The following is a 26548-nucleotide window of genomic DNA, read 5'->3' as shown; positions in this document are numbered from 1 at the left end:
AACCAACATGGTTCCCAGAGAAAAATTCTAAATAATTATAATGACCTCCTGATCTTTTGGTCCCACTGTCAGTCTTGTATCTGCTGAGCTTCTTGTTAATGAGCAGTCTTTTCTAATTCTTAGCACCCTCTCCTGATAAGGCTCAAAGTCATCACAATGTTTTTTTCTACCACTTAGTGTACGTGGAGTTTATTAAAGCTGCTACAATGACGTGTTGACAGATGAGATCTAGTGCTGTGTTTTTAACACATATTTCACACCTGCGTGGTCGGTAAGAGAAAGAGCTCTTTGAACTCTCTTTGAGCTGTTTGAATACAAAGGACTGAGAGGCCAGTGTATGAAAGGATAAACTGAATCACACTAAAACAAGATCTGAACATTTATTTTCATTAATATTAAATAAGTTACAGTGATACAAATAAAAAATACAAAGCTGCTACAAAGAGAAAAAGATGGGATGTGTGAATATTACAGATATTAGTCAGACACTGATCTGGATCTGGAGTCCATGTCTGACCAACATCACACTGACTATCAATCAGTCAGAAGTTGTGTGTGTGTTGACTGAGGGGGGCTGTGGTGGTGGTGGTGGTGGTGGTGGGGGGGGGGTCAGGAGGGGGGGAACACCACTCCTTGTCTCTGGAGGTGTCTCAGGATATCCAGGATGGAGTCCAGCTCCAGACGGAAAGCCTCCAGCTCTCTGCTTTTGTCCTGAGCCAGATGTTTCCAGTGCTCCACCTCTGACTGCTGGTTGGCCTCCAGCATCTGGCGTGATCCACCAATCACCTGCAGGCAGAGGGACAAACAGGTACTGAGGTCAGTTAGTATCTCTGTTCAATTCTCTGCCTACAAACGGTAACACCCCCCATCATGTGCACCTGCGTCAGCTCCTTCTCTCTGTGTTGGTGTCTGAGCTCCATGGTGACCAGCTTCCTCTCCAGGCTACAGAGGAGCTTCACCTCTGGACTCTGAGCCTCTTTAGCTTCCTTCAGCTCCTTCAGCAGTCTGCTCAGCTGATGGAAACAGTGACTCAGTGTGAGAACGATGAAAAACAAATACAAAATAGTTCAAAAAGAATTCAAATGAAACATAATAATGTCACAGACACACATTTATTTTGAAATACAGAACGAGAAGATCCTAGCCCTTTAGACCAACTGTTAAAAATATAATTAGATACAAACACTGATGGAGCACGGGGGGACTCCAGCTCTGTGTTGCATTCAGAGGAAACTGGGACAAATCGAGTACAGAGGACGTGTCTTCATTCAGTGACACTTGAATCATCCACAAATTACAACTGAGGCAAACACTCTGTCCCACTGTGAGAGGGTCTGGAAACACGTCATGGAGTTACTCTCAACACGCGCTGGTGTCACAGCTGCTAAAATATGTCGTTAATGTTCAAACTCCATTCACTCACATTTTCTTTTTCTTGATTTACTGTCATTTAAGTACGCTGCGTTTAATCTTGTACTTTTATTATTTTCACTTTTACTTATTCAGTTTTCTGATGTGACTGGACAGATTTTATTTAAGCACACCATGTTTTTTGTGTTGTTGAGTCTGTGTGATAATGTTTACACAGTTTTTATTTGCCTATCATAAAGTCAATGATTAATATTCGACCAATAATAACAAAGTCTTCTTGCATTAAATAAATCACCAGATTAACCCTTCGCCTGCTGCTCACCTGCCTCTGCAGAGCACTCTCTCTGGTCCTGGATGTCACCAGAGCTTCTTTAGCTCCCTGCAGCTGCTCCAGCTGCTGTTGCAGATGTTTCACCTGGACCTGCAGGTAAACACCAGGTTTAAAGCAGCAGAAACATCGTCAGCACTTCCTGATGACTGATGGGTGAAGCTGTACCTCCTGACTGTTGATGCGATTGGCCTGTTCAGCGACCTTTGAGGAGGAGTGTTCCAGGGCGTGGGTGGCACACAGCTGGTCTAACACCCTGAGGTGTTCAGTCTGTATGGAGGACAGCTGCTCTGCAGACTGCTGCTTCAGCCTGAAACATCACAGTGTGTCCTGTAGTTCACTCACACTGACGCTCTGCGGAGAACAGGTGTTACACTTACCTGCACAGCTCCTCCTTGGTCTGTACAGCTTCAGCCTTCAACGCCTCCTTCTCCTGTTCAGTCTGCAGCTGCAGCAGCTCCAGACGCCTCCGCAGAGCCTCGTTCTCCTGCAGAACCTCAGAGATATGACTCCCTGTCACGGGCACACAACATTGAAGAGGTTTCACTCACCGCGATGATTCCTCCTGTCTAAAATGTGAAGAGTCTCGTTGTGGACTCATAGACTCCGACTCACAAGATGAAAACAATCAGCCACTCTGTCACAGCTGTAATAACTGTATATAAGGACATTTGAGTGATCAGGGTTTTTCCTGCATAGAGAATTGCCGCCTCCGCCTCCTAACAAAATTCTAGTGCTTGTTTTCTCTGTACTTGGTTGATTTGAATCAATACAGGACACAATTTGTCCCGTATTTTCGTTCATGCTATGTCCTCAAAGTGCTGTGAATAATGTAATGTCGAGTAAAAACCAAACCAGTTGCCACTTTCACATAAAAGGTGGTATGAATATAATCTCTCTTACATCTTACTGACAGTAGGCCTAGTTCTCAGCCACAAGTGGGAGGTGGAGGAGGGATCAGAGTGTGAGAGAGGAGTCAAGGCGAGAGTACCAAACCAACGTTTACATGATTTTATGTGGCTCTGACCCACAGTGGCTGGAGAGATAATGAAAACACAAGACTGGAAACTAGAATCAGCTCCTCCTCCAGAGTCAGATAAAATATTAACCACTGGTGTGAAACTGACTCGTCTCCGGTGAGGAGGAATAAAAATGTAAAGTAAAGCAAAACATCATAACTCATAAACTGAATACACTTTTTTTAAACATGTAAAATGGAAGTTGACGATGATGAGGAGCATTCAGGGATCACCACCTCTCATAACCAGAGCTGGAGTTCTCACATTTACATTTTATCCAAAGAGACAGTGAAGGAATCACCACAGCTTCGGTGCAGAAGGAGGTTCGTGCTAAGTACCATATCTGTTCAATAAGACAAACTGAAGGGGATCAGGGAAAGAAGTGCACAGTAAGAGTGAGTTAGACATGTCAGGGTGTTAGAGGTGTGAGGAGAGTGCTGTCTGAAGAGCTGGGACCAGGGAACCACAGAGCAGAAGCTCGCCTGGTGTCATGGACGTTTGGACTAACACGACCTTCATGGAGATGTTTTCCCACCCTAACCTACTCGGCTTGTATCAGACTACAACCTGATGAGAATCTTTAAGAGAAAACTGGAACAGGTGCATCACTGTTCACAGTGACTGAAAAGCACAGGATCCAGGCAGCATGTCTAAGACCCGTTCTGTTGAGACCACAGTGGAAATCTCTCATCATGAGATTCTCATGATTCGTGAGAGTCGTGTTCTTGTCTTTGGTTATTGGATACAAACCTGTAATTCAGCAAAAATCATTCTGCATCACATGACATCTGGTCTGTGTTTGACTGAAGGGTAAGTAAAGGATTTTAGTCTTCAGAAGAAAGTGGACCACGTTCCTACCTGAGAAGACTGTGGGCTGGTAGGTCTTCTCATACTGAGCCGCTGGGACTTCCTCTCCACATGCGTCTCTGGCAGCAGCAGAGAGGGTCTTGGTCCTGGACTCTGCAGAATGGGTCTTGGTTGGTCCCGGTGGTCGTCTGGTCTCTGCAGAGAGGGTCTTGGTCTTGGTCTCTGGGGAGCAGGTCTCTGGTCGGGAGCTGGGGACAGACAGCATGCTCCTCCTCTCTCTCTGCAGTCTCTCCACAGTGCGGCTCAGCTCCTGGATGGTTCGTGTTTTGGTGGCGAGCTCGTGGTTTAGCCGCTCTATCCGGACACCAAACGCTGCTTCGGCTTGACGCTGGTGGCGGCCCGGACTTGGTTGGGCCTGTTGGGGGGGCCTGTTTTTGAGCTGCTGCTGGAGAGACTCAATCTGCTCGCCGAGAGATTTCTCTTTCGCCTGGTGGGCTTCCTTCACCTGTTGTAGCTCCGCCTCCAGAGTTTGAACCTGTGACATCCAGGGCTTGATCCCAGCAGCTGAGCTTTCCCCTTCGACCCGCTGCTTCTGTTCCAGCTGCTGCTCCAGCTCTGAGATCTGCTGCTCGTAGCGCAGCTACATGGAGCACACAAACACACACATACAAACACAAACGCAAACACAAATACACACAGATACACATGCAAACACAAATACAAACACAGACGCACACACAGACAGATACAAACACAAACGCACACACACACATACGAACACAAACACAAATACAAATGCAAACTCAAACTCAAACACACACACACACACACACACACACACACACGCAGATACAAACACAGACGTAAAAAAAAAAACACAGACGCAAACACACACAGATACAAATACAAACACACACACATACACAGATACGAACACAAACACAAATACAAACGCAAACTCAAACACACACTCCAACACACACACACACATACACACACACACACACACACACACACACACACACACACACACACACACTGTGTGTGTGTGTGTCACACACACACACACACACACACACACACAGGGATACAATTTTGAGATACAAATTTGTATAAACATCTGTATAAACAACATCCAGGAGGCAAGTGATTTTCTTTTTCTGGGAAGGAAGAAAAACTAAAAATGTGTTAAAGAAAAATGCCCACCCCCCTCAATGTTTTCCCCACTTTCCTCTCTGGGGTTGTTTTTATAGATTAAAAAAAAGTTTAATCTATTCTCATTTTTTTCCTTTCTTTCTTTGCTGCCTCTCAGAGCTTCTTTTCATAAATTAAAATAACAAAAACTTAAAAAAGTGATCCTGGCCAAAAAAAAAAAAAACTGAGGTCCGAAGACTGAGGTCATCATTGCTTTCACAGTGTTACTTGATGCATCGTTATCATAAAAATAATAATTATAACTTTAGAACTGAGAACAAAAAAAAAAAAAAAATGTTTAAAAACTGGTGCTTATTGATTGACCTTGTGATCCCTGCAGAGCTGCTCTGAAATGTTCCTCACACACTAAGTAGGAGGAAGTCTCTAGATCAGTTATTAGAATATTGACTGTGGTATTGATTTCAGTTGTTGTACCTTGACACTGTGGAATCGTTGTTCCATGGCCCTCAGACTGTGTTTGGCGCCCTCGTCGTGGTTCTCCAGCTCGGCCTCCAGGCGCCGGACCCTGTGCTCCAGCACAGTGACGGTGGGCGGAGCCGTCTTAGCTGCGTCCTCGTCCTCAGCAGCGCTGGCTGCGGCGTATATCAGAGCAGGCAGGGAGTTTGGGTTTCTGTGTCGGAGTATCTGCTGCAGCTCCTTCACCTGGTGAAGAGGCAAAGACTCTAAAGCACTGAAGAGACACAGAGTTGTAGTGTAACAAGTTTGATGAATCAGCTGGTTTGTGTGAGGCACCTGTCGCTCCAGCTCCTGCATCCTCGTCGTCTCCACCGATTTCTCTTTCACCTTTTTCTGCTGCTCGCTGCTTCTTCTGCCCACTTCCGTTTTCAGTTTCTCTACCTGAAATCATGACGACCTTTAATTTCCCACACAGTAAGCAAACTGTTAAACTGTTACTTCCCGCTCCACGTCACAGCTGGAATCACCAGTCGATCCGACACTACCTGCAGCTAAGAAATAAAACAGAGGTCCTGCTGATTGGTCCATGCTGCGGCACTGAGCACCTCCAGTTCCAGCTGAGCTCCCCACCCTCTACCTCCAACACATTCCACCAGAACTGTAGGAGTACACTGTAATACGCCGCAGCCAAAGGTCAGCTGAGAGAATCAGAAAGCGCAGTAATACAGTGCGCTCCGTAAGTTTGTGCGTAGGAATACGGTAGTTCAGCGCCCCCCGGTCAGATCTCCTGACTTGGAGCGCACTGATTAGAATCTACAGCAGGTAATCTACCGAGTACGCATGACTACCTCACACAACCCCATGTCCAAAAACCTGAACTATCCCTTTAAGGGGATGGAAGACTTCAGGGGAACCTTGTGGATTATTCAGCTTTAAAGTGGCGGTGTGGTGAAGAGCAGAAGGATTTGGTTGGTATTCACGCTGAAGGTAAATGAGCTTTAGTCCATGAAGGTGATAATGAGTGGAGCTTCACCTGCTCTTTGAGCTGACGGATCTCTGCTGTGGCAGCCTTCAGTCTGTCGGCGTCTCTGTCCAGCAGATCCTGGTTCTCAGCAAACCACTGCAGCTTCTTGCTCAGGGCTGACACTTCCTCCCTGTGCTGGTCCTTCAACACACTCATCTCAAAGGTCTTATCACCTGCCACATTGACAAAGGATAAATGTCCAAATAATAAAGGAGCTGCCTCTAATCTTTTAAAATCCACATTTTCACTGTTGCGTCTGCAGTCTCACCTGAGGTGGAGACAGCCTGGGCTTTAGCCAGCTCTCTCTCTTTCTTCATGAGCTGCAGGTCGACCTCCAGAGCCTGTTTCTCCTGCTTCAGCCTGTGAATGTCCTCAGACAGCTTCTCCTCATTCCTCTGCACACACACAGACACACACACACACACACACACACACACACACACACGTTTTTATATATCTTATGATAAGTGAAGGGGCTGAAACAGATGTTCATTCCAACACTCATTCTTACCTGAAACATATTGATTTGAGCTAACAAGTCTGTGATGCGCTGAGTGTGATCCATTAAACAGATGTTTCCCACAGGCCTTGAGGTTTTACTCAGCTGCTCCCTGGTCAATATGGAACAATGCCACAGAGAATACATTAACATTTTATTATATTATAATTGCATTTTACAATTAAGTTACAGTTCAGATAGACACACCGTTACTTTTGTTGGTTTTTAAGTGCTGTTTAATTAGTTTAACGGTGAGTCAGACAAACTGGTGCAGTTCTAGAGGAAGATCTTTCGTAGCATTTTGTGGCAAAATACATTTAAATATTTCTACTACTGAATGAATGAATTTGTCAGATTGCTTCTGGTGATTGTATTTTTTTTGACGTCAAGGCACAAAATACAAACAGAAAAAACTAAACAAAAGTTACATGATACCAATATTAAACCAATCCTAAACTAAAGTAACACTCAAACAGCCAAAAGTACTGTTAATATTCATGCTGCAACTTCAGTTGCACTGTTCAAATATCATTCAGTGTTAATACAGCACTGGCAGAGAACACAAACAAATCAAAACCATAACAGCCATGATGGCAGCAGTACAATAGTGAAGGAAAACAAAAGAAAACCATGAGTGAACCGACCTGGTGAAATCCAGCTCACTCAGCAGCCTGTGGTTTTCATTAAACATGGCCTCCTCGTTGGCTTTGCTCTTGGCCTGCTCAGCCTTTACCTGTAAGTACAGCTTCTCATTCTCCTGCGGGTTTGATGGCACAAATATTAAAAACACAACCAGAAAGAGAAGAAAACAAAGAGGGAAAAAAGACAAGGTGAGGACGGTGACAGTGAGACGGACCTGCTGGTAGCCTTTGATGAGCGTCTCCTGCTCCTTCATTTCTTTATGGATGTGTTGGAGCTTGTCTTCTGCTGCAGTCTCTGTGTCCTCGCTCAGTCTCTTCCTCTGACTGGACTCTTCTGCACGTCTCAGCTGATCGGTGAAAAACACAAACATTCACTGCTTGGATAAACCGCTGTTACTGTCGGGGATGTCCACTCTGTCTTTGACCACCTGCACACAGCCTGCATTAAAATGACCGAGGGAGTATGACGGGTAAAGAGCTGGTTCCTGCATCACTGCTCTCCTTTGTTCTTCTGTTTAGTGCTTTTGTGATTTACCCACAGAGAGTGGAGTGCTGCAAATAGATGTGAAGTAGAGCTGAACGATAGGCAAAGAAATTCTACTGCGATTATTTTGGCTGATATTTTGATATGAGTCACGTTTTCAGTTGGAATGATCTTTTTTTCCCCATTTCATTTTCAATGAAAACATTTTTAAAATGATGATGATGTGATTTTTGTTGGTCTGGCACCAATCAAACATGTTCCTTTACGTCTGGAGAATATGATATGTGGCTCTGTAGCACCACAACACTTCAATTATGGTCTGTTGTTGTGACACATTGTACCTGTGAGTTAGATGTTGCACTTGGCCGTATTGTGATTTTAAAAATATCTCGATTGTTTGTGCAGCTCTAATGCAACGCAACAGTTCCAGACTCTCCAACTCTCTGTGTCATGTCATTAACTAAAACACCTGGCTACAACAATCTTACCACTTTATTGTCAGGGCTTTAATTAGAACCTTTTTGTTCCGGTTGTGTATTCACATTAAACAGTGGAAAGTTTGTACATTATAACACTCACCTGTGACACACACAATCAGGCCTCAGCCTCCTGTTGCTCTCTCAGCTTCTACAGCAGCTTCAGAAAGTTTGCAGACCCCTCCACACTGCACTGTGTTGTAGATTTTGTTGTAAGTTTCCATTTTTGCCCATCAATCTATAATCTATAACCCATGCTGACGAAGTGAAAACATGTTTGTGGAAGACTTCAAATTTATCAAATATCAAAAAAAAGAAATCTCTCATTTACTACATAACTTTTTTAGAGCCTTATTCTTCCTGACAGATCCTCTTAACTGCTGTCAGGGAGGCTGGGACACTGACGAGCAGCCAGAGACTTGTCCTGAAGCCACTCCAGTGTTGTCTTGGCTAAAGCTGGACAATTAAACGTTTAGAACCTCTCACCAACTTCATCTTGCTCATGTCGGTTAGTTTGGTTAACACTTACCCCAATGCCCCTTAAAAATATAGCAGCTGGTGTTCACCCACGCGGCTCTACCCTGTTAGTCGGCGTTCACTCAAAGCGGAGGTGGTCATATAGATGACAGGAGTACAAACACTGAGCCTCAGGCTACGCTGGAGTTTTCCAGCCCTTAAAACAGAGACTTTTGGAAACCTTGCTGGAAACATTTTAGTTTGAAAACTCCGGGGTTGTGTTGTGGTCTGGACGGACAAAGGCCGAGATTGTTTAGAAATGTCGCCTCCTGGGGTCTCATCAGTCACGACCACCTGACAGTGGGAAATCCGACTTGGAGAGTGACTAAAGGTAACAGCATCAATTTGTTTAATCACTTGGAACACAATCACGTCGTCGAACATGAAGAGGCTGTGGCTCAAAACAAAAGGGAAACTGATGAGCGCCAAAGAAATCTTGCATTAATCGTAAGCAAGGTAAAAGTAAAAGTCTCCCCGTCTCTGCCACTGAGAAGCACCTCCATAGTATGATGCTGTCATCACCATGCGTCACCATAGAGATGGTATTAGACAGGTGATGAGATGGTCGTCCTCCTGAAGCTCTGTCAGTGACCTCCCTGACCAAGGCAGGAACTGACAGGGCTTAGAGGTGGACTCATCTGAAGGATTATTAAAGCAAACAGGATGCTGCGTCTGACCACGATCAGGAGGCCCGCAGCAAAGGAATACTTTTAGATTTTAGATTTTTCATAAATTTGCCAAACTTTCTAAAAAGTGAAGCGGCCTGAAAACCACAACCACTCCCTGTTGACTGTTCACCCTCCGGGTCTTACTATAGCTACACCTCAAAAGGAGGATCTGAATGTAAATATTTCATCATCCAGTCCACAGCTCTCGCTCTAAATTACACGTTGCAGTAAACACAGAATGTAACGATGTTAACGATGTGAATGTTTTTTTTTTTTACAACTAGGGTGAAATCAATATTTAGTCCAGACAGTTTGTGAGCTGTGAGCGTGTTTGTGCACCTTGCTTTGAAGCAGGAAGTTCTGCTGTCTGAGTGAGGTGAGCTCCTCTGCTGCTGCTCTCATCATCTGCAGCTCCGTCTCCTTCTGAGCCAGCTGGAGCCTCAGCTCCTCCGCCACACAGCTGTTCTCCTCCCTCTGCAAAGCCACACATCAACACATCAGATGAATCTTGATCCGCGCTCAATCAAACCTGAACGAACGGTGTCAATGAAGGAAAAACTGTTTCAATATTATGAGATTTACAAAAGGTACCGGACATATCAGTGTCTGTATGTTATGGAACATTTTTGAAATGTACAGCATTTATAAGGTAAAAGCTCTTCTCGGGTTATAGACAGGTGTGTGTCTGTCCACATCATGTCCAATCAGCTGAGTTTTCCACAGGTGGACTCCAGTCAAAGGTGTAGAAACATCTCAGAGATGATCCAGAGAAATGGAGGAAGCTGAGCTGAATTTCAAGTGTCACAGTAAAATGTTAATAAATATTATATTACATTAATATTATAATTAATTTTTTGGCCCTACTGGAAACATCCTATAATCCTTCTCCCAACAGCAACTGTCCAGCACCGTAGCAACAGTTGCCAAGCACTGTAGGTCCGTCAAGCTTTAGGATCTTTTCAGCGTCACAAAGTGATGTGCAAACAACTATGGGTCTGTTCTTACATTTATCCACATAGAACTGGTTTAACTACAATGTCTCTACTACTGCTCCTCCTCCACACTGTCTGTATGATCACCAACCAGTGGACAACCAGGTAGTCTCTTTATCAGTGTTAGCATGAAGTCATGTCCGTAGAAAACTGAAGATCTTTTTGCAAGGTTTTCATTATTAAAGTCGGTTTAATGTCAAGTGTTTTCTTACACTGTTGTTTGGAGGATGATGTGTCGGTCTGGTTTCCTGGTTTCCGGCCTGCTGCTGGAGCACAGACACTAAAGACTGCACAGATGCCACCAGCTCATTGCTCACCCTCAGACCTGGCTCTGCTAATCAAACAAACATATAGGTTGTTACCAGTATCATCATAGAGACAAAGACCCTCGTCTTAAATCATCTGAGCAGTTTGATAACGTGATATTTTGTGTGCGAGTGCCTCTAGTAACCTGTGTCCTCTTCTTTTTCTTGGTTCTTTGTGGATTTCTGTGGACGCTGTGGAGAGCGGCTTTTGGCTGTAGCAGCAGCTCTACTGATCCCTGACGACCTGGAGGTCACTGCTGGTCTCCCCTCTGCTCTCCTGACTCGCACAGGAGCCACGGTGGGTTTCCTCAGTGGAGGTGTAGAAGGATGAGAAATGGTGGAGCTGCGGGAGGTCTGGGAAAAGTGTCCATAATTCATCACAGTCACACAATACTGTATGAAAAGATATGGCTGCTAAAAGGTTTGGATTTTAATGTCACTCTAGACACTCTAGACTCGGCAGAATAACTTTGCACCATTTCTTCACTGCACATCAGCCTATTCTAATAAACAAAGTTCCGTTTTTATTTTTCAAATAATTGTATCTGCTCTGTCTGATAAAACCAACTACAAATCCAAGCACAAAGTTTAACGTTTGTCTCACCAGTTGTTTTTTCACTTTGCCAGCCTGAGAGGAAATGTAAGTAGAAGACTTGTTGTGATCCTCCATCAGCCTCTCTACCTCCTCTCTGATGCTCCAGGTCAGGTCTTGGTTGGGAGGATCTGAGGAGCTTGAAGTCAGTCCCTTGGCTCCCTTTATCCCTGCAGTGGGGTCAGCCTTCCCTGGTCGCTTCACATCTGGGAATGTCCTTTCCAAGGAGCAGGATGTTTTTTCTTGGTCAAGTTCCACAGCACTGTGATCCGAGAATAAAAACCACAGTAAAACTAAAACTTGTCAAAACATTTTTTGTTAATTTGTTGTTTGTTGTAACTTGCTTTGAAAAAATTCAAGTTTCAGGAAGAATGTATTCTTGTTTTTATTTATGTAAAAAGTGTATCAAAACTTACCCCCCAATTCTAAATTCTAAACACTTTCTTTCTATACATTACATATAACATGTATTATATTAGTATCATTATTTCGATAGAGTCTATATTTTGTCAGACTGAACTGTTCCCAGTAAGAAAGAAAGCTTTGACAAGAAGGTGACATGCTGATGGTCCTCATGGGAAATTGTGAACAACAGAATATTTGGTCTGAATATCTCTAAATGTCTCTTGGCGATTACATTTCAAACTTTAGTCTGTGTTTTCAGCCTCTACAGCTGACTTCACAAATCTTCAAGTGTCGGTGGCAGTTTAAACTGGACTGTGGTACAATGAATTCTGGGTAAATTAAGTTTTTAAGTTTTTAACTCTTCAAAGTAAAAAAAAAATGGCAGACTGAGGTATTGCACCCAATCACGCAGCTCTGTTTACTCGAGCAGAAAATGTTTGTCTTTTGGAAAAATTCAACAATTAAAAGGATGTTTCACTTGGGAAATAAAAATAAATTAAAAAAATTCAGCGACAGTAAACAGTGTTAATCTCACAACTGACAGGAGCTTCAAAGATATTCAAAAAAGATACAAAAACATGGTACAAGAAAGAATTGTTTAAAAGCAGAGATCCTAAACCAGGAGGAGGACCAGAGGACAAGCTTAAAGACACTACAGACATGGAGCTGAAGATATAAAGTGGGCAGCACCTCTGTTCTGGGGGATAATCAGTGGACAGCCAAGAGGGGAACACAGGTAACATTAGGTCAATCATGTCTCTAGCGATTGATTTTGGTGACATCAGTCACCCATTTCTTGCCACATCATCCAGCACTACATGGACAACTCCAGATTAAGCTCTGCACACGCTGCCGCGGCACATCATAGGACACATAGAAATTCCACCCCTAGCACTAATAGGAAGGGTCACCTTGCAGCACGCCAACAGGACCAGGACCACACACAGAGCAGGACAGCAAAATACCACAGGTGAGTCGCCTCGTGTAGTTGATAACTTACAGCAGCAGGTTTGCAGCCAATCTTCAGAGCTTGCTGGGCAAATATCTTTTTTGCCACCGTCTTTTGCCATCGTGTTTTTTCTGGGGCAGCGGGGCAACTGTGGTTATTGAGCCTCTGTCCCACTGATCAAAGTGTTGCAATATTTACATATTTGCAGTTTTACCAATCGGGTGTCTGTGGTGGCATTCCTGGAAAGATGCTGTAGGCCTATTTATTTGCCACTGGACTGAAATCTTTGAGACTGCCACTTTAAGCATAAGTAAAATTCTAATTACTGAATGAACCGATGAGACCAATCAATGCCAGATCTCTGTGATAGATGCAGAATGTCCCCAAATTTGAAAGTCCAGAAATCTGAGACATTTCACAACAACTGGACCAACATGTGAGTGACAGAAATAATGTCTTGTGATATCACCATTTTGGATAATTGTAACACCTTGCAGACCTCACCTGACAGGCTGGAGGCTGAACCCTCTGATGTGGTCCTCTCCGAGCCGGATCGGCCTCATCAGCTCTTCTGCAGTGGGTATGTCTAAATACAAACACAAAATAATTATTACTCTTAGTTCAGTCCTGTCATGAATATCTCAGTGGACGTATCCTTCAGAGGAAACTTTGCAATGAGACAGTGTTATTGAATAATGCATTCAAAGGAGTCAGCTCCTTGACTGGGATCCTGCTTTTATAGACGCATCATACCTGTAGTTAGACCAGTAAATTACACAGACATGACAGACGTTGAATCTACCATTCCCACAGATAATGATTACAGTAAGTGTCTGACCTGACTCATTGGTAGAAGCAGGCTGAAGAGACTGTCTGGCATGTTGAGGAGTGAAGGATGGAGACACAGGTCTGTGGATCCTTTCTTCCCCTTCCACAGGTGAATAATGGTGATTATAGTCGTCTGAATCCTCCACAACATGGATCTGTCTGTAAGCCTCATGAAGAGCCTCCATCTCTGAGCCTCCACTCTGCACATATGAGTGACCTGTACAGAACACGCATTTATTGTAATTTATAAAAACAACCTAAGATCAAACTAAAACAATCTAGTGCAGAAAGTGCCATATATCATAAAGTCCTTGTTGGATCTGTTTGATAAGAAACAATAAGAAGCGCTGGACGGGAAAACGATAACTGCTTCTGTCTGAAACAACACGGTTCCACAACAGATGTCAAATACATCCTCAATTTCACACATTGACTATACGCAGTCCACATTAGGTTTTGACCTAGTCTTCTTTAATTACAGCAGCAAAGTCCCAAAATACTGTTTATTTATACAGGCAACCTTGAGATTACACATACATATATATATCTGGTAGTGAGGTAATTATTAGTTGTTAACATGGTTTACGGTGTAGTGTAAAGGTATAAATGCTGTGTACAGCTTGTTTTGTCTTCAACTTCATAAACTATAATTTCTCTTTGACTAAAAGATAATATTCCTTTCCATCTTCCACTCATGATCTCAGTGAAATATTTTTTTCTCTCTTACCTTTGGCAATAACTGGAGACATCTTAGATTTCTGAAAAGCAGAGAACATTAATTAATGAACCATGTCACAATATAATTTGTCAGTTTGTTATATTTCAAGACAAACACAGATAAATCTTCGAGCATGTCATCACATTGTGATAACCGTTTTAGGCTATGTCCACACTACCATGTTTTACTTTTATTATTCCCTCCTGACATCCACACGACTCCAGAGTTTTCCAGCTAATGAGACTTTTTGATTTTGAAAACTCTGTATTGCATCTCATCAGCCCCGACAGCTACTGTCTTTGTTGTTCCTCGTTCGTAGCATTTTGTGTAACTGATCAACTGCAGAGGAGACAATCTGCTTCGTATTTACAGCGGCTCACACATGCTCAGTGTTCATGAACGTATGTATGTGTGCAGTTTCAGGTGTGTTAGTCTGGACGGAGATCGATTTCATTTTAAAAAGCCGATTTAGAATGAAAACATCGTAGTGTGGACGTAGCCTTAATGAACTTGTTTCAGAGCTGACCTCCAAACCAAAGATAATCATACTTTTACCTTGTTAAGCTATTTTGACCAATTTCAGCCTGTCTGACTAGAGCTTCCTCATTAAATTTTACCTTCACGTTTCACTGTTATGTCTGTAACTCTCAGGGGACGCGTGACATTACATAGGATTACACTGGATTACAATGTATTGTAATGTACCTCTTTAGCTTTCACATGCAATAACAGAGATCATCTTTGAAAAAGGACAAGTTACAATCTCCCACCCCTCCATGTCACAAAGGAATTTTCACGCCCCATCTTGGATGATTGTTGAGGTGACGAAGATCCTAACTTAACAAAGACCACTTTGTTTAATCATCATCATATCAGATTCCAACTACAAACCTCCTCCTGTGGCTCTTTCCCACTCTCCTCATCCTCAAAGTCCTCACTGTAGTGTGGAGAGCCTGTAACAGCAGAGAGAAAAGGTTGTCTGAAGATTCTCAGTTCTCCAGGTCAAGGTTATCTGGGAAAAGTTGAATCGAGAACAACTGGACTAAGTGGTAGATGCTTGAAGATGTTTTGGGACCCAGATATTTTAACCTCTGAGGGCTCGTTATCAAGGCAACTGATGTCTCTTGGTTCATTAGTGCTCCTGGCTGCTGTAACGATGATGCCAAGTGTGAATGGTTCTTAAATCCCCTGCGAGAGGATGAAAGGTCATTGTAAGCGATGTTGTAGACCTGCTCCTCTGTTGAAGGATGAGTTCTCTACTTTAGCTGCGTTTCGACCAAACTTCAGGACTAAAAGGTTCCTGTGGCCCATTGTTGTCTGTGTTTCCACTGCGGCCTAAAGCCCCAAAAGATTATGCAAAATTATTGACATTACATTATTCACAGCACTTTGAGGACATAACATGAACGAAAACACGGCACATTGTGTCCCGTTTATATTTAATACAGGACGCAGCCTTTTATATTCAAATACGGGACGATCCCGTATTATACATGACGGGTGGCAACCCTCGCCACTCCGGCTGTTCTGTTCTGTCCTGTTTCAGTTTTTTTACCTTCTACTGGACCTTCGTGCTGTGGAAAATGTGTTCGCTCGCTTGGTGCGGACATTGTGGGTGAAATAAAATGCACTCGACCAGTCAGAAATGTTCACCACTGAGGGGTGTGGTGACCCTGGTACTCAGCTGTGTTTAGGACCAGCATGCATCTTCCCTTATCTGCCGGCAGGATGGTGATATTTTGGTTCTCAGTGACGTCACAGTCTTCCTTTACTGGAAGGGGAGGTTGGTTGTCTTTGTATTGGAAGAAATAGGGGTATTGTTTTGAAACCCAAAGGTACATTTTTCAGAAAACTAACCTGTAAGGTCCTAAAATGATCCTTAGGGTAACAACTGTGGACCTTTGTTTCAAGGTACAAAATCATTACTGACAGCAAAAGGTATATAAATGTACTTTTAACAACATTAAGGTTCAGGCAGATGATGGAGCAAATCACTGATTACAAAATCTTGATTTAAATAGAGAGTTGGGTTTGTTGTAATAAAATAGGCGACAATTTCCATTCAAGCCTTGGTCTTGGAATAATTCTATCAGCTTCATTAAGAAAATAGTTGGGTGATTTCAGCTAGTCTTCACATTGTTGCTACAGTTTTAATAATGTTGTAGGGTCATAAAGCAGGCTTACAAAGCCACTGTTAAAACACTGAATGAATTGAATCTAATACAGTATGTGAGTTATGAATTAGCATTTTGTAAGTGTACTTTTACTGAACTTTGTTCCTGTTTTGTGTCTGAAACCAAAATGAAATTTCTCTTGGTTGCACTCAGTGATTAGAGAATGGCTCCTCAGGTCTTATGACAAGAAGATACAATGTTCAAAGGTACAGCTGAACCCTGCTTGGGTACAGCTGGAGTCACAAAGCCTTGCTAACTTTTTAGGTCCATTCCTGTACTTTCATTTCTTAGTGTGTACCTTCAGCCTGAGTTGTTCTACTTCCATTTCTGTTCAGTTGTTTAGTTTTGTTGTTTTCCTTATGACTGACTGTGTTTCTGGGATGAGGTCAACTAGTAGTAAATCTTGAGGTATGATGGAGAAGTTTAGTGCTTTGGCTGGGACATCTGGTTTAGTAAGTTCCCTGTCTGGCAGGTTGTTCATCCATCCGTCCCTCTGTGGGACAAGTCCCTCTGTTCTCCGAGTGCTTGTGGCTGGTGCTTGTAGGAATATTCGTGTCTGTCTTTCTGTGCTCTTGGCTTAAGTTTGTTGGACCTTCTCTGAGACGGCCCTGGGCAGATGTGATGTCAGTTTCTGGAGCAAATGGTCAGTCTTTTCATTCAAACCTTGAAAAGTGAAATGGACTTATAGTAGAGAAAGAAAAGACCTGATTAAAACGCAGCAGCACAGAGGGATAAAAAAATATTCCTGTTACCTGGAGAGGTTCTAGTGATGTCTGTGACTCTGGCTTTGCTTTGACCATGACTCTGCTCCTCTGATTCCTCTGCTTCCTCTGCTTTCCTGGAGGGGAGATATTTATCCTCATTACAGTGCAGCGTCAACCCTGAGCTTCAGCAGCAGCAAAGCCCCTGCATCACATGGCCCATAAGGAAGCACAGGGTCTGTAACTGCTCCATTCATTTAGCTATCGTCAAATCACAGTGGGCATTCATACAATTTATTTAACCCTAAATAGATTCAGTTACTTAACCAAAGCAATACAGATAACTGAACCAAAACTATTTATTATCATTGTGTATGATATTGTCATCGGATCTAGCAGGAGACAACTATAGATTTATTTCTGAACGGTTTCAGTCTTTTAGTTGAAGTAATATCAGACCGAGGTGGTTTCCATACCTGAGGTTGGTACCTATGGTAGAGCTAGTAGAGTCCAGCTCTCTGTTCAGCTTGGAGTAATCTATTGTTGACAAGGCCCCTGCTTCTAACTGAGCAAAAAACCTGGCTTTCTCTTCTTCCTCCTCCAGAGTGTCCAAGCCCATACTCCTCATGTTGACAGCTGGTGCCATCACTGAGTCTGCACACACACATAACAAGAACACACATGGTAATCACACTTGTGGTAATTCTGAACTGGAAAAACTCACAATGTGCGTGAGAATAAAGGAGAAATGTGAGTTGTCTGACAGGACAGAGAGACTCCTTATAGGCTGCTGTGGACCTCCATGACTTGTTATTTTGGACAGCTGTCTCGCGATATTAGTATGTAACAGCCGACATGACAGAGTCTGATGGTGAAATTAGCATAGAAAACGCTCCCGCCACTTTGAAATAGTTTGTGTGACAGCATTTTGGGTACCTGGTGAAAACAATAAACGGTGACAGAGTGACAGACAAGACACAAAATATGTAAGCACTGTAAGAAAATAGTGCGGTACACAAGCACTATGCAAAGATACCTACAGAACCAGCACAGCTCTAAAACTGATTTGACAGTACGGTGCTGAGCAGGTGACAGGTGTGTTGACAGTGTTTGTGCTCTGAAAGACGTCACAGCAAAGGAAATGGGCCAAAATTAGCGTGCTAAAACCCACTTAAGCGCACCAATTTTGACGTAAAAAGGGTATTAGTGTTTGTAACTAGGGAGGGGAAGGCACCAAGTTTCTCTGCCTTGACTGTCAAATTTTCAAGTGGTCTTCTGATTCTATGTATTTTCAATTTATTGTTTCCTTGAGTTTGGAAACACAGAGATAAAGGTTGAACAGCTTTGCTGTCTCATGTTGTCAGATGTCACAAGCATGATGCATGCAGGTAAACTGCTCCAAAACAGAAGCTCACTTCTGCGCACTGTGGACTCACCCTGTGTCTCTGTGTTGTCTCTGCTGAGCACAACTGCTTCTAGTCCTTCTTCCCTCAAACCAGTGTCTCCTGGATCCTCGTCCTCTTCTCGAATTGGGTGAGACTTCCTCAAAGACTTCCTCAAAGACTTCCCAGAACCCAGCAGACCTGCACAAACATGTCATTGAAAGGCACACATCAGGTTTGTGTTCCTTAATGTAGAACATATAGGTCAGTTAATCTAATAACTCATTATCTCAGGATAACTAATGACAACTACAAACATACAACTTATTTATTTAATTTACAGGTATTTATTTTAATGTATTTACTTATCTTGTGCCAAAAACATATTCACACTGATAATACAGGTTGCACATGAGGACAAATATAATACACATCAAATAACTGTGGACGCACAAACGATCACTCTATTAGAATGCTTAAAACTTTACAGGTGTGTTCATGTTGTTGTGTCCTCACCACAAATGTACTGTTTTCTCCTTCCAGTTTCATCCATACAAAGCTTTTCTTACAGTCCTTATCCTGTTCAAGCGCACAGGAAGTGTACACGTTGTTTCTCCTGCATATATACTCATTAAGCACTTTATTAGGAACACTTGTGCACCTGTGCATATTTTTATGCGTTAACTTTCAGTTAGCTTCTTATTCTTTTACAACCTCAGGCTCTGTACGTGTTGCCATCCTACCACCAGTGGGTGGGCCTCGGTCTCAATAAACCAGTAAACTACAGTATAGTACAGTATAGTCCAAGTTGTCCTGCCGACGAGATCACTGTAAACTTTCCGAAAATCACTGAATCATTCTAACTATTTGTTTTTTCCCTGAAGCACATGAGTGCCCAGGCTGTGTGCCTCTCTCTCTCCCTTCTCCTTCTCTATCTCCTTCCTGTTCCTCTCCGCAGGTCTTCCCGCCTCCAGAGCTGCAGCTGTAGAGTCTGGATCTGAGACTGCAAACCACCTACTGCCCCATGATCCTGTTCAACACCTGCTGCTAAACCTGCTCAAATCTACTATAACTAATAATGATAATTATTAATGTCATTAGCTGTCATTACTACTTTATCAGTAGTACAGTTGCCATTACATTACTATTGCTGTTACTGTCGCTATCACTATTATTAATATTGCTATCATTGCAGGTTCTTCATCTTTTCCTCTGTGCTCTCTCTCTCTCTCTCACTCTCTCTCTCTCTCTCAAACCCAACCGGTCGAGGCAGATGGCCCCGCCCACCCTGAGTCCGGTTCTGCTCGAGGTTTCTGCCTCTTAAGAGGAAGTCTTTCCATGCCACTGTCGCCTAGTGCTGCTCTTGGTGAGAATTGTTGGGTCTCTGTAAATAATATTAAAAAGAGAAGGTCCAGACCTGCTCTATTTGGAAAGTGCCTTGAGATAAATTATGTTGTGAATTGGCGCTATACAAATAAAACTGACTTTACTTGACTTGACCTGCTTATTCATTCAATAAGCTAATCATGTGGCAATAGAACAATGCATAACATCATGCAGATAAAGGTGAGGAGCTCCAGCTAATGTTCATATCAAACATCAGAGTGAAGAGAAATGTGAGTCAGTGACTTTGACCGTGGTGTGATTGCTGGTTTGAGACCTGGATCCAGTAGAACACCTTTGGGATGAAGTAGAACAGGAGAATGGCAGCATGACTCAGCAGAAATGATGTGATGCATCATGATGTGATGGGGAAAGTTTCAACATTTGGTGGATCAATGACATGAAGAACTGAGGAACTACCCAAGTGTAAGTGTGCTGTTCCTAATAAAGTGCTCAGTGAGTGTAGGAAACTAATCAATCAGCTGCAGGTGAGTTTCTTGGTACTAAATGGGACCACTGGCTGATGGAACCTGGACGAATCTGTGTTTCAGCCAAGTCTTAATTCCTTACAAAGGTCTAAATAACCAAAATCACTGCATGAATAATTACCTCTAAGTAAATACCAGCATGAATATTCTGCTGTATTTCCTCAAGCCTCAGAGAAGAGTAATAACTTTAACCTTCCAGCTTGAGTCTTTCCATTTTCATAGACCTTAAAAATCTACATGCTAAAGGCTGAAAATCCTCATTTATGTTAAGATGGGTAAGAAATGAATCTCCTCTAGGACTTTCATGTCTCTCATAGCCCCACACTGCCACCCAGTGTCCTCTGATGTACAGTACACCACAAAACTGAGAAGCCCCGCAGCTGCAGCAGTAGTCAGGAAGAACCATACTAACCATAACAGAAGGTGCATTGGCTATCCTGAAAAATGATGCCACACACAGTTCACCATTTACACAACCTTACAATATAAAACCGACTTGGCACAAGGATTATCTGTGAAACTGCTGTTTCAGTGACTGATCAGAATGTGGAGGACACTGCATGAAGTAAACCTGTATGGTCGGCATCCAAAACAAAAACCATTACTCACAAAACTGCAAGATTAAACTTCGCTGAAGAACATGATGAAACATCAGATTGTGATTCAAATGTTGCTAAATCCTGATTGGTGCACAGAAGGACCTGACATCACCTTCTTCCAACAGACTCCCGCCATCTTCAAACCAGTTACAAGCGTAAAGAAAAAAAACACAAATATAGATATATCTTATTTGAGTTCTAATTTAGGACCAAATGCATTTTCAGATGGGGATGTAGAGAATATACATTTAACTATCCTACAAGTACGCAACATATCAACATAAATAGTGGCACTACATTGTACATGGTTTATCTATATCAAACAGGAGGAATAATGCTGCTCTCTCTCTCTTTCTCCATTTGTTTTTTCCCTACAATCTACTCTTATGGGCGTTTGCTGACTGTCAGCTGTTAATGGCAGTCATAAAATCCTATAACATATTCCAATATTCTCCCTCAGTTCCTTCCTGGACTGTAGAGCTTAAACACTGACACAGCTGTACCCTCTGACATTACACAACCTCATTATGAAAAGAGCCAAAGGCTAACATGTCCAGTGTGATAGAGAGTCCACTTCTCATTATTACCTCTCCCTGTTCCTCCACCATTGTGTTCGTCATCTTGCCACCATGACGCTGCTGGTTTTGGGGCTGATTTCTCGCTGCTTTTAGCACAAGGCAGCTTCTCAGAGCCGCCCAAGTCCACCGAGTCATCTGAAACAGACTGACAGGGAATCAGGTTTTAGTCAGAGAGATGCCTTCAGGACAGGACTGTGTTTTAAACCATGGCATCCTTTGTCTTTTGTGTCCATCGCAGATGTTGAGTATGTGTGTACTTTGAAAAGTCCGAGCCACCTACTGCTTAGATTTGGAGACTCAACTATCACACAGACCGTGATCTTCAGTAAAGGTCAGCTGCTTGTAGGGCTGCCGCGATTAGCTGCCATAATCGACAACGTTGACTATGAAAATGCGTCGATGTCAATATTTTACGTCAACAAATTGTTTCCCATACATACATTGATTTATTTGTTGCGGCCAGTCACTATTAACCCCCATATATTTATTTTCTAAATCAGCTATGGCCACACTGCTTCTCTGTCCTCTGGCCTGCAACCACTATCACTGAACTTTACGTTACTGTTAGTGCAATAAAAAAGTAAAAGGCCAATAAGAACTTTATACAACCACCTGTTCAACAAGCAACAAACAGAAAAAAGATATTTTATCTATTTCCTCCACCGACTCCCAGTGTCTTTTAGTGTCTTTTATCTAATATTGAACTGTGATGAGAAGCTAAAAGGAAAGTCAATCAATTCACATCCTGTTCTGAATTTATCATTTTTTAAAAAGAACTAGTAATACTGGGCCTAAATCAATAAGTGTATGGATAAGATAAAATAAAATCAGCTGGTTACTGTCTGACTTGGGAGGATGAGCACATCACAGTTTAAATCCCTTCACTATAACTCTTGTTTAACCAGTGTTATTGTGTTATTCATGGAAGTGTTGTCTGTTCATTTAGTAGTCAGAGCTTTTTAATATCTTTTGTCCTTGCAGCTGATAAATACTGTCATCAAGCCAAAAGGTTGTTGCTGCTGCCTGAGGATTTACACGGAATAAGTGTTTGAGAAAATGTCTAACCCAGAATCTGGGTTTATTGATCATGCCAGTGTCATTTAGATTTTCTGGAGGAAAATGAATCATTTAGATTAATCGATTAATCGATAAAATAATTGATAGATTAATTGTTGCTGCTTGTTCTTCTTTTAGTTTTACAGTACATAATATAAGACAATTTAACATCCAGTCAGTGTTTTAACTTGCAGTTTATACTCTGATGTTGTTTATGAATCATATTAACATTTACAGATGAATGATTAATTCCATATTGTGCAATTCATGCAACCCTTACACAACCACAAATAATCCATGAGCAGTACCACAGTAGCCTGTACAGTGTCACGTTACCTCCTTTAAGAACAGCTCAAACTGTTCATCCAGCTCCTCCTTGGTCAGTCCGTGAGACATAGTGACACCATCCACTCCATCGGTCAATGGCAACTAGACAACTGACATCGAGAGAAAAATCATTCAGGGAAAGAAATTAGAGCCCAACCCATTTATCAGTTGGCTGATATTGGCCTATCACAAATGTTTATATACATATATATGTGTGTGTGTGTGTGTGTGTGTGTGTGTGTGTGTGTGTATATATTGGCTGATATATCGATATCGGAATATACTCCCTAATATCTGCCCCAAAAATTCAATATCCTCATATACTTTAAGCTATACCTGTGATATGGTACAATATGGTATTTACAGGGACCTTATGTTCTTTTTAATGCAGATACTAAGACAAAATACAATAATCTTGAATCTTGAGTTGATTTTTTTTCTTTTTTATTGTCAAATATAATAAAGATGACTTTTCATACTGGATGTAAAGAGTTGGACCAGGGGACCACAGGGACAGACAGTCAATTAAAAGAGAAATCAATAATCTATTTTGCACTCAAGCACAAACACAGTATAATCAAGCTTGGGATTTTAATGATTGTGATATACACTGGCTAAAATATTGTTTTTCCCTTGTGATACAATATATGATACATTACGGGACATTACACAGTACGAGAGCCTTGGAACTAGCTCACCTAAATGTTATATAGCCATTCTCAGTGTTATTTACTATACCTATGGGCTTCGTGTTGTGGCTAGTCAAAATATTTGCTGTGGCTCTACTTTCTGTCGTTATTTCAATGTATGATCAGCATGATCAGGTTTTGTAATTAGACTGAAGATAACTGCTGCATGCTGTCTAAAATACTCACTCAGTTTTTCACTTCACTTTGCACTTTTGTCTGATGATGAACAAACTGTTATGGACATGTGATGCAGAAAAACAAGTTAAAAGTCTACCAGAGCAGAAAAGAGAGAAGAAGTTCATGTCTCATGAGGTAAATCTGGCTGAAATATTCATTTCATTCATTTGTTGGTTTAATTTCTATTTCCAGTTGTGGTCACAGAGTCTCCTCATGTTATTCTGAGCTGCAGTGATGAAGAAAACACTAAAAGCATCATCATTGTCAGGAATCCTGTCAGATTAAAGAACTTGTGTTCAGCTCAAATGAAGCTCTAATAGTTATTATGTAGTTATTTAGTGATAAACTCTCCTCTGTTTGTTAGAAGCCATAGACTGTCGTTAGAAGCTCTGTTAAACCAGATAGATAGATAGATAGATAGATAGATAGATAGATAGATAGATAGATACTTTATTTATCCCCTAGGGGAAATTCATGATTCACTAATCTATACAAATATCTGTTGCTCTATATTATTTGACACTATTGTAAACTCTTAGGTCCATGTCGGGATCCAGACGTAACGATGACGTAGTTTTTTGTTTTTACAGTAATCTGATTGGTCAGTACTAAGGAAGTTAATAAGCTCAGCGTCAGTTACCATGGTGATTTACCCCGGTAAGAAGCAAGCAACCGTTTAAACCTTGAAACCCCTGGGTTAAACCTGAAGTGACCTCATTAACCCCAAATCTGCTATGTGTTCCAGAACTCAGGAACCTCACAATGTTCTTAAACCAAAATAATCCTCGGACGACTCATGTGGTCACTGTAAACCATTCATTAAAAGGTGATTTTTACTGAAATATTGCGTTACTGGCCAAAAAATCTTATGCCGAATCTTTCATATAAACCTTACGGTTACTAAAACAACGGTTAGTACGCCACAACACTGTCAGATTTCCGAACAGGGACCGGCATTTTAAAATACACTGAAGAGTGACACTGAACGGGACGTTGTCAACACGGCGTTACCGGTCACAAGTGTCAAAATAAAACCGTATCCACAAACGTCTCCTACACTTACACTTTTTCAATTCAAGGGGAGAATGTCAAAAAAGGGAAATCGGTTTTTTTACATCTGTATAAAATAAAGCACTGACCCAATGTCGCCTAAAACTACTTCAGCTCCCTTATATATGTCTGATCACCACGTAGTGGCGCACATCACTTCTATTTTGAAGGAAGTAATCGTCGTATATCTCCTTAGCTAGCTAGGAGAGGAAGTTATCATTTTCCACGTCTAATAATGCACTACACTATCATCAGCGAACATGTATAAGTCTTGTGTCGACAGAACTCACATAGAATACTTGACTTGTGTAGTCCTCTCAAGTTGAACCGTTTCTCCTCTTGTTTTGTTTTTAGGAGTACACGGCAGTTCCCGCGAGGACACCACTTGGGTGATACGACCAACCTGATTGGCTTCTTCTTCTTCTTCTTCGTCTTTGTTTTACAGTCGATGTGCAACCATATGGGAGATTATCGCCGCCTACTGCTGTGTTATAGAATCCTTCTATTCTTGTCATCAGTCTAGTATCTTGTAGACAAGTGAAGACATGTTTCAATAAATAATCCCCAGAGTTTTTTGTGATGATTGTTTGAGGAACCAGGCGTTTCACCCTTTTAATAAGTGTCTCTCAAGTACATATTTTGGGCAAATAAAAACATATGCTCCACAGTCTGATTGCAGATGTCACAGTTTCCATGTGGATGCTTTTGATACAATGATGAATTTAGTTTGGTATGACCTGATCTAATCCTACTACTCAAGCTCTGTTCTCTCCTACTTCTCTAAATATATTTTCTGTAAAGAATATCTTACCTACATTTTGAAGATACATGTTTTAGATTATTCAAGGCTCCATTTGAATCTGAACAAATTAGAACTTGCAAAGGTTTGATCTTTATTATATATCATAATGGAGAACCGAAGAGGGCTAATTACATGATTCTCAACTGTATACCTCTCTGAAAATGAATTCCCAACACAAACCTGAATAGACGGACCAAATAAAAACTTCATAATTCAATTGACTTTACCTCAAACACCCACATTATCTTACTTCCTTCCACATCATCTCATAAGCATATTCCACATCAAATAAAGAACATTTGCTTGGGCTTTCCTTATGTCACACTCCAGATATACCAATTGATCTAATTTTTTTTCTCTCTATGTACGTTAAACTTTCTGCAACCATTCTTTCCAATATGTGATGTCAAAGCTATAAGCCTATAGTTAACTGGAGTATAGGGTTTTTCCCTCATTGGAAGCACCTTCCTCCCAGATCTTAATATATATCCAGTATTTTTTCCAATGCAAAATGACCTAAGTTAGATGACATTATATCACATACATAATTGCTCTTGTTCTCTTTTTGCTCTTTTGATTGTTTTCCTTCAGAGTATTCTTCATTCCACCATCTTAACTCATTCCCATTCGCTTTCCACCTTTAATTATAGCTGTAAACAGACAACTGCTGGGTTAAAAATAACCCAATTTAGATTATTTTGGTAACCCAGTGCTGGGTCAAAAAGGGACGGACCCAGCCATGGGTTGATTCAACCCAGCGGGGTTGTGTTTTAGGTTTGAACCAGCATGTTGGGTTAGGCTTTTTAACCAAAAATGGGTAAAACATTATTATGTTGCTGAGTTAAAGCTACCAGGAAGTGGGTTAAAAAATATAACCCAAATTCTGGGTTATCAGTATTGCTGGGGTTA

The 26548-nt window shown here is 41.8% G+C and overlaps 1 protein-coding gene across 2 annotated transcripts; it reads right to left on the bottom strand.

Moving 5' to 3' along the window:
- Positions 1 to 277: 277 nt before the first annotated feature.
- On the bottom strand, positions 278 to 25236 carry cep162 (centrosomal protein 162). Of its 2 annotated transcripts, none has more exons than XM_056381771.1 (27): positions 25128 to 25236; positions 22931 to 23031; positions 21548 to 21683; positions 18545 to 18691; positions 17585 to 17762; positions 17160 to 17245; positions 15125 to 15186; positions 14243 to 14273; positions 13526 to 13732; positions 13192 to 13273; positions 11346 to 11595; positions 10888 to 11095; positions 10649 to 10770; positions 9784 to 9918; positions 7516 to 7647; positions 7304 to 7416; positions 6672 to 6771; positions 6429 to 6555; positions 6170 to 6333; positions 5473 to 5577; positions 5155 to 5382; positions 3577 to 4165; positions 2080 to 2212; positions 1868 to 2009; positions 1694 to 1792; positions 879 to 1013; positions 278 to 786 (listed from the first exon to the last, which is right to left on the bottom strand). In XM_056381771.1, exons 2-27 carry the CDS (start codon positions 22988 to 22990, stop codon positions 610 to 612), a joined length of 3948 nt encoding a protein of 1315 aa, XP_056237746.1. In that variant the 5' UTR covers positions 22991 to 23031; positions 25128 to 25236; the 3' UTR covers positions 278 to 609. The 2 variants fall into 2 exon arrangements, with proteins under 2 accessions (XP_056237746.1, XP_056237747.1); XM_056381772.1 differs by having other exon boundaries at positions 10649 to 10767.
- Between the last annotated feature and the right edge of the window lie 1312 nt (positions 25237 to 26548).

This window comes from Seriola aureovittata, chromosome 7 (assembly GCF_021018895.1).
Source record: "Seriola aureovittata isolate HTS-2021-v1 ecotype China chromosome 7, ASM2101889v1, whole genome shotgun sequence".
NCBI lineage: Eukaryota > Metazoa > Chordata > Actinopteri > Carangiformes > Carangidae > Seriola > Seriola aureovittata.
This window is presented reverse-complemented; position numbering and strand designations above follow the sequence as displayed.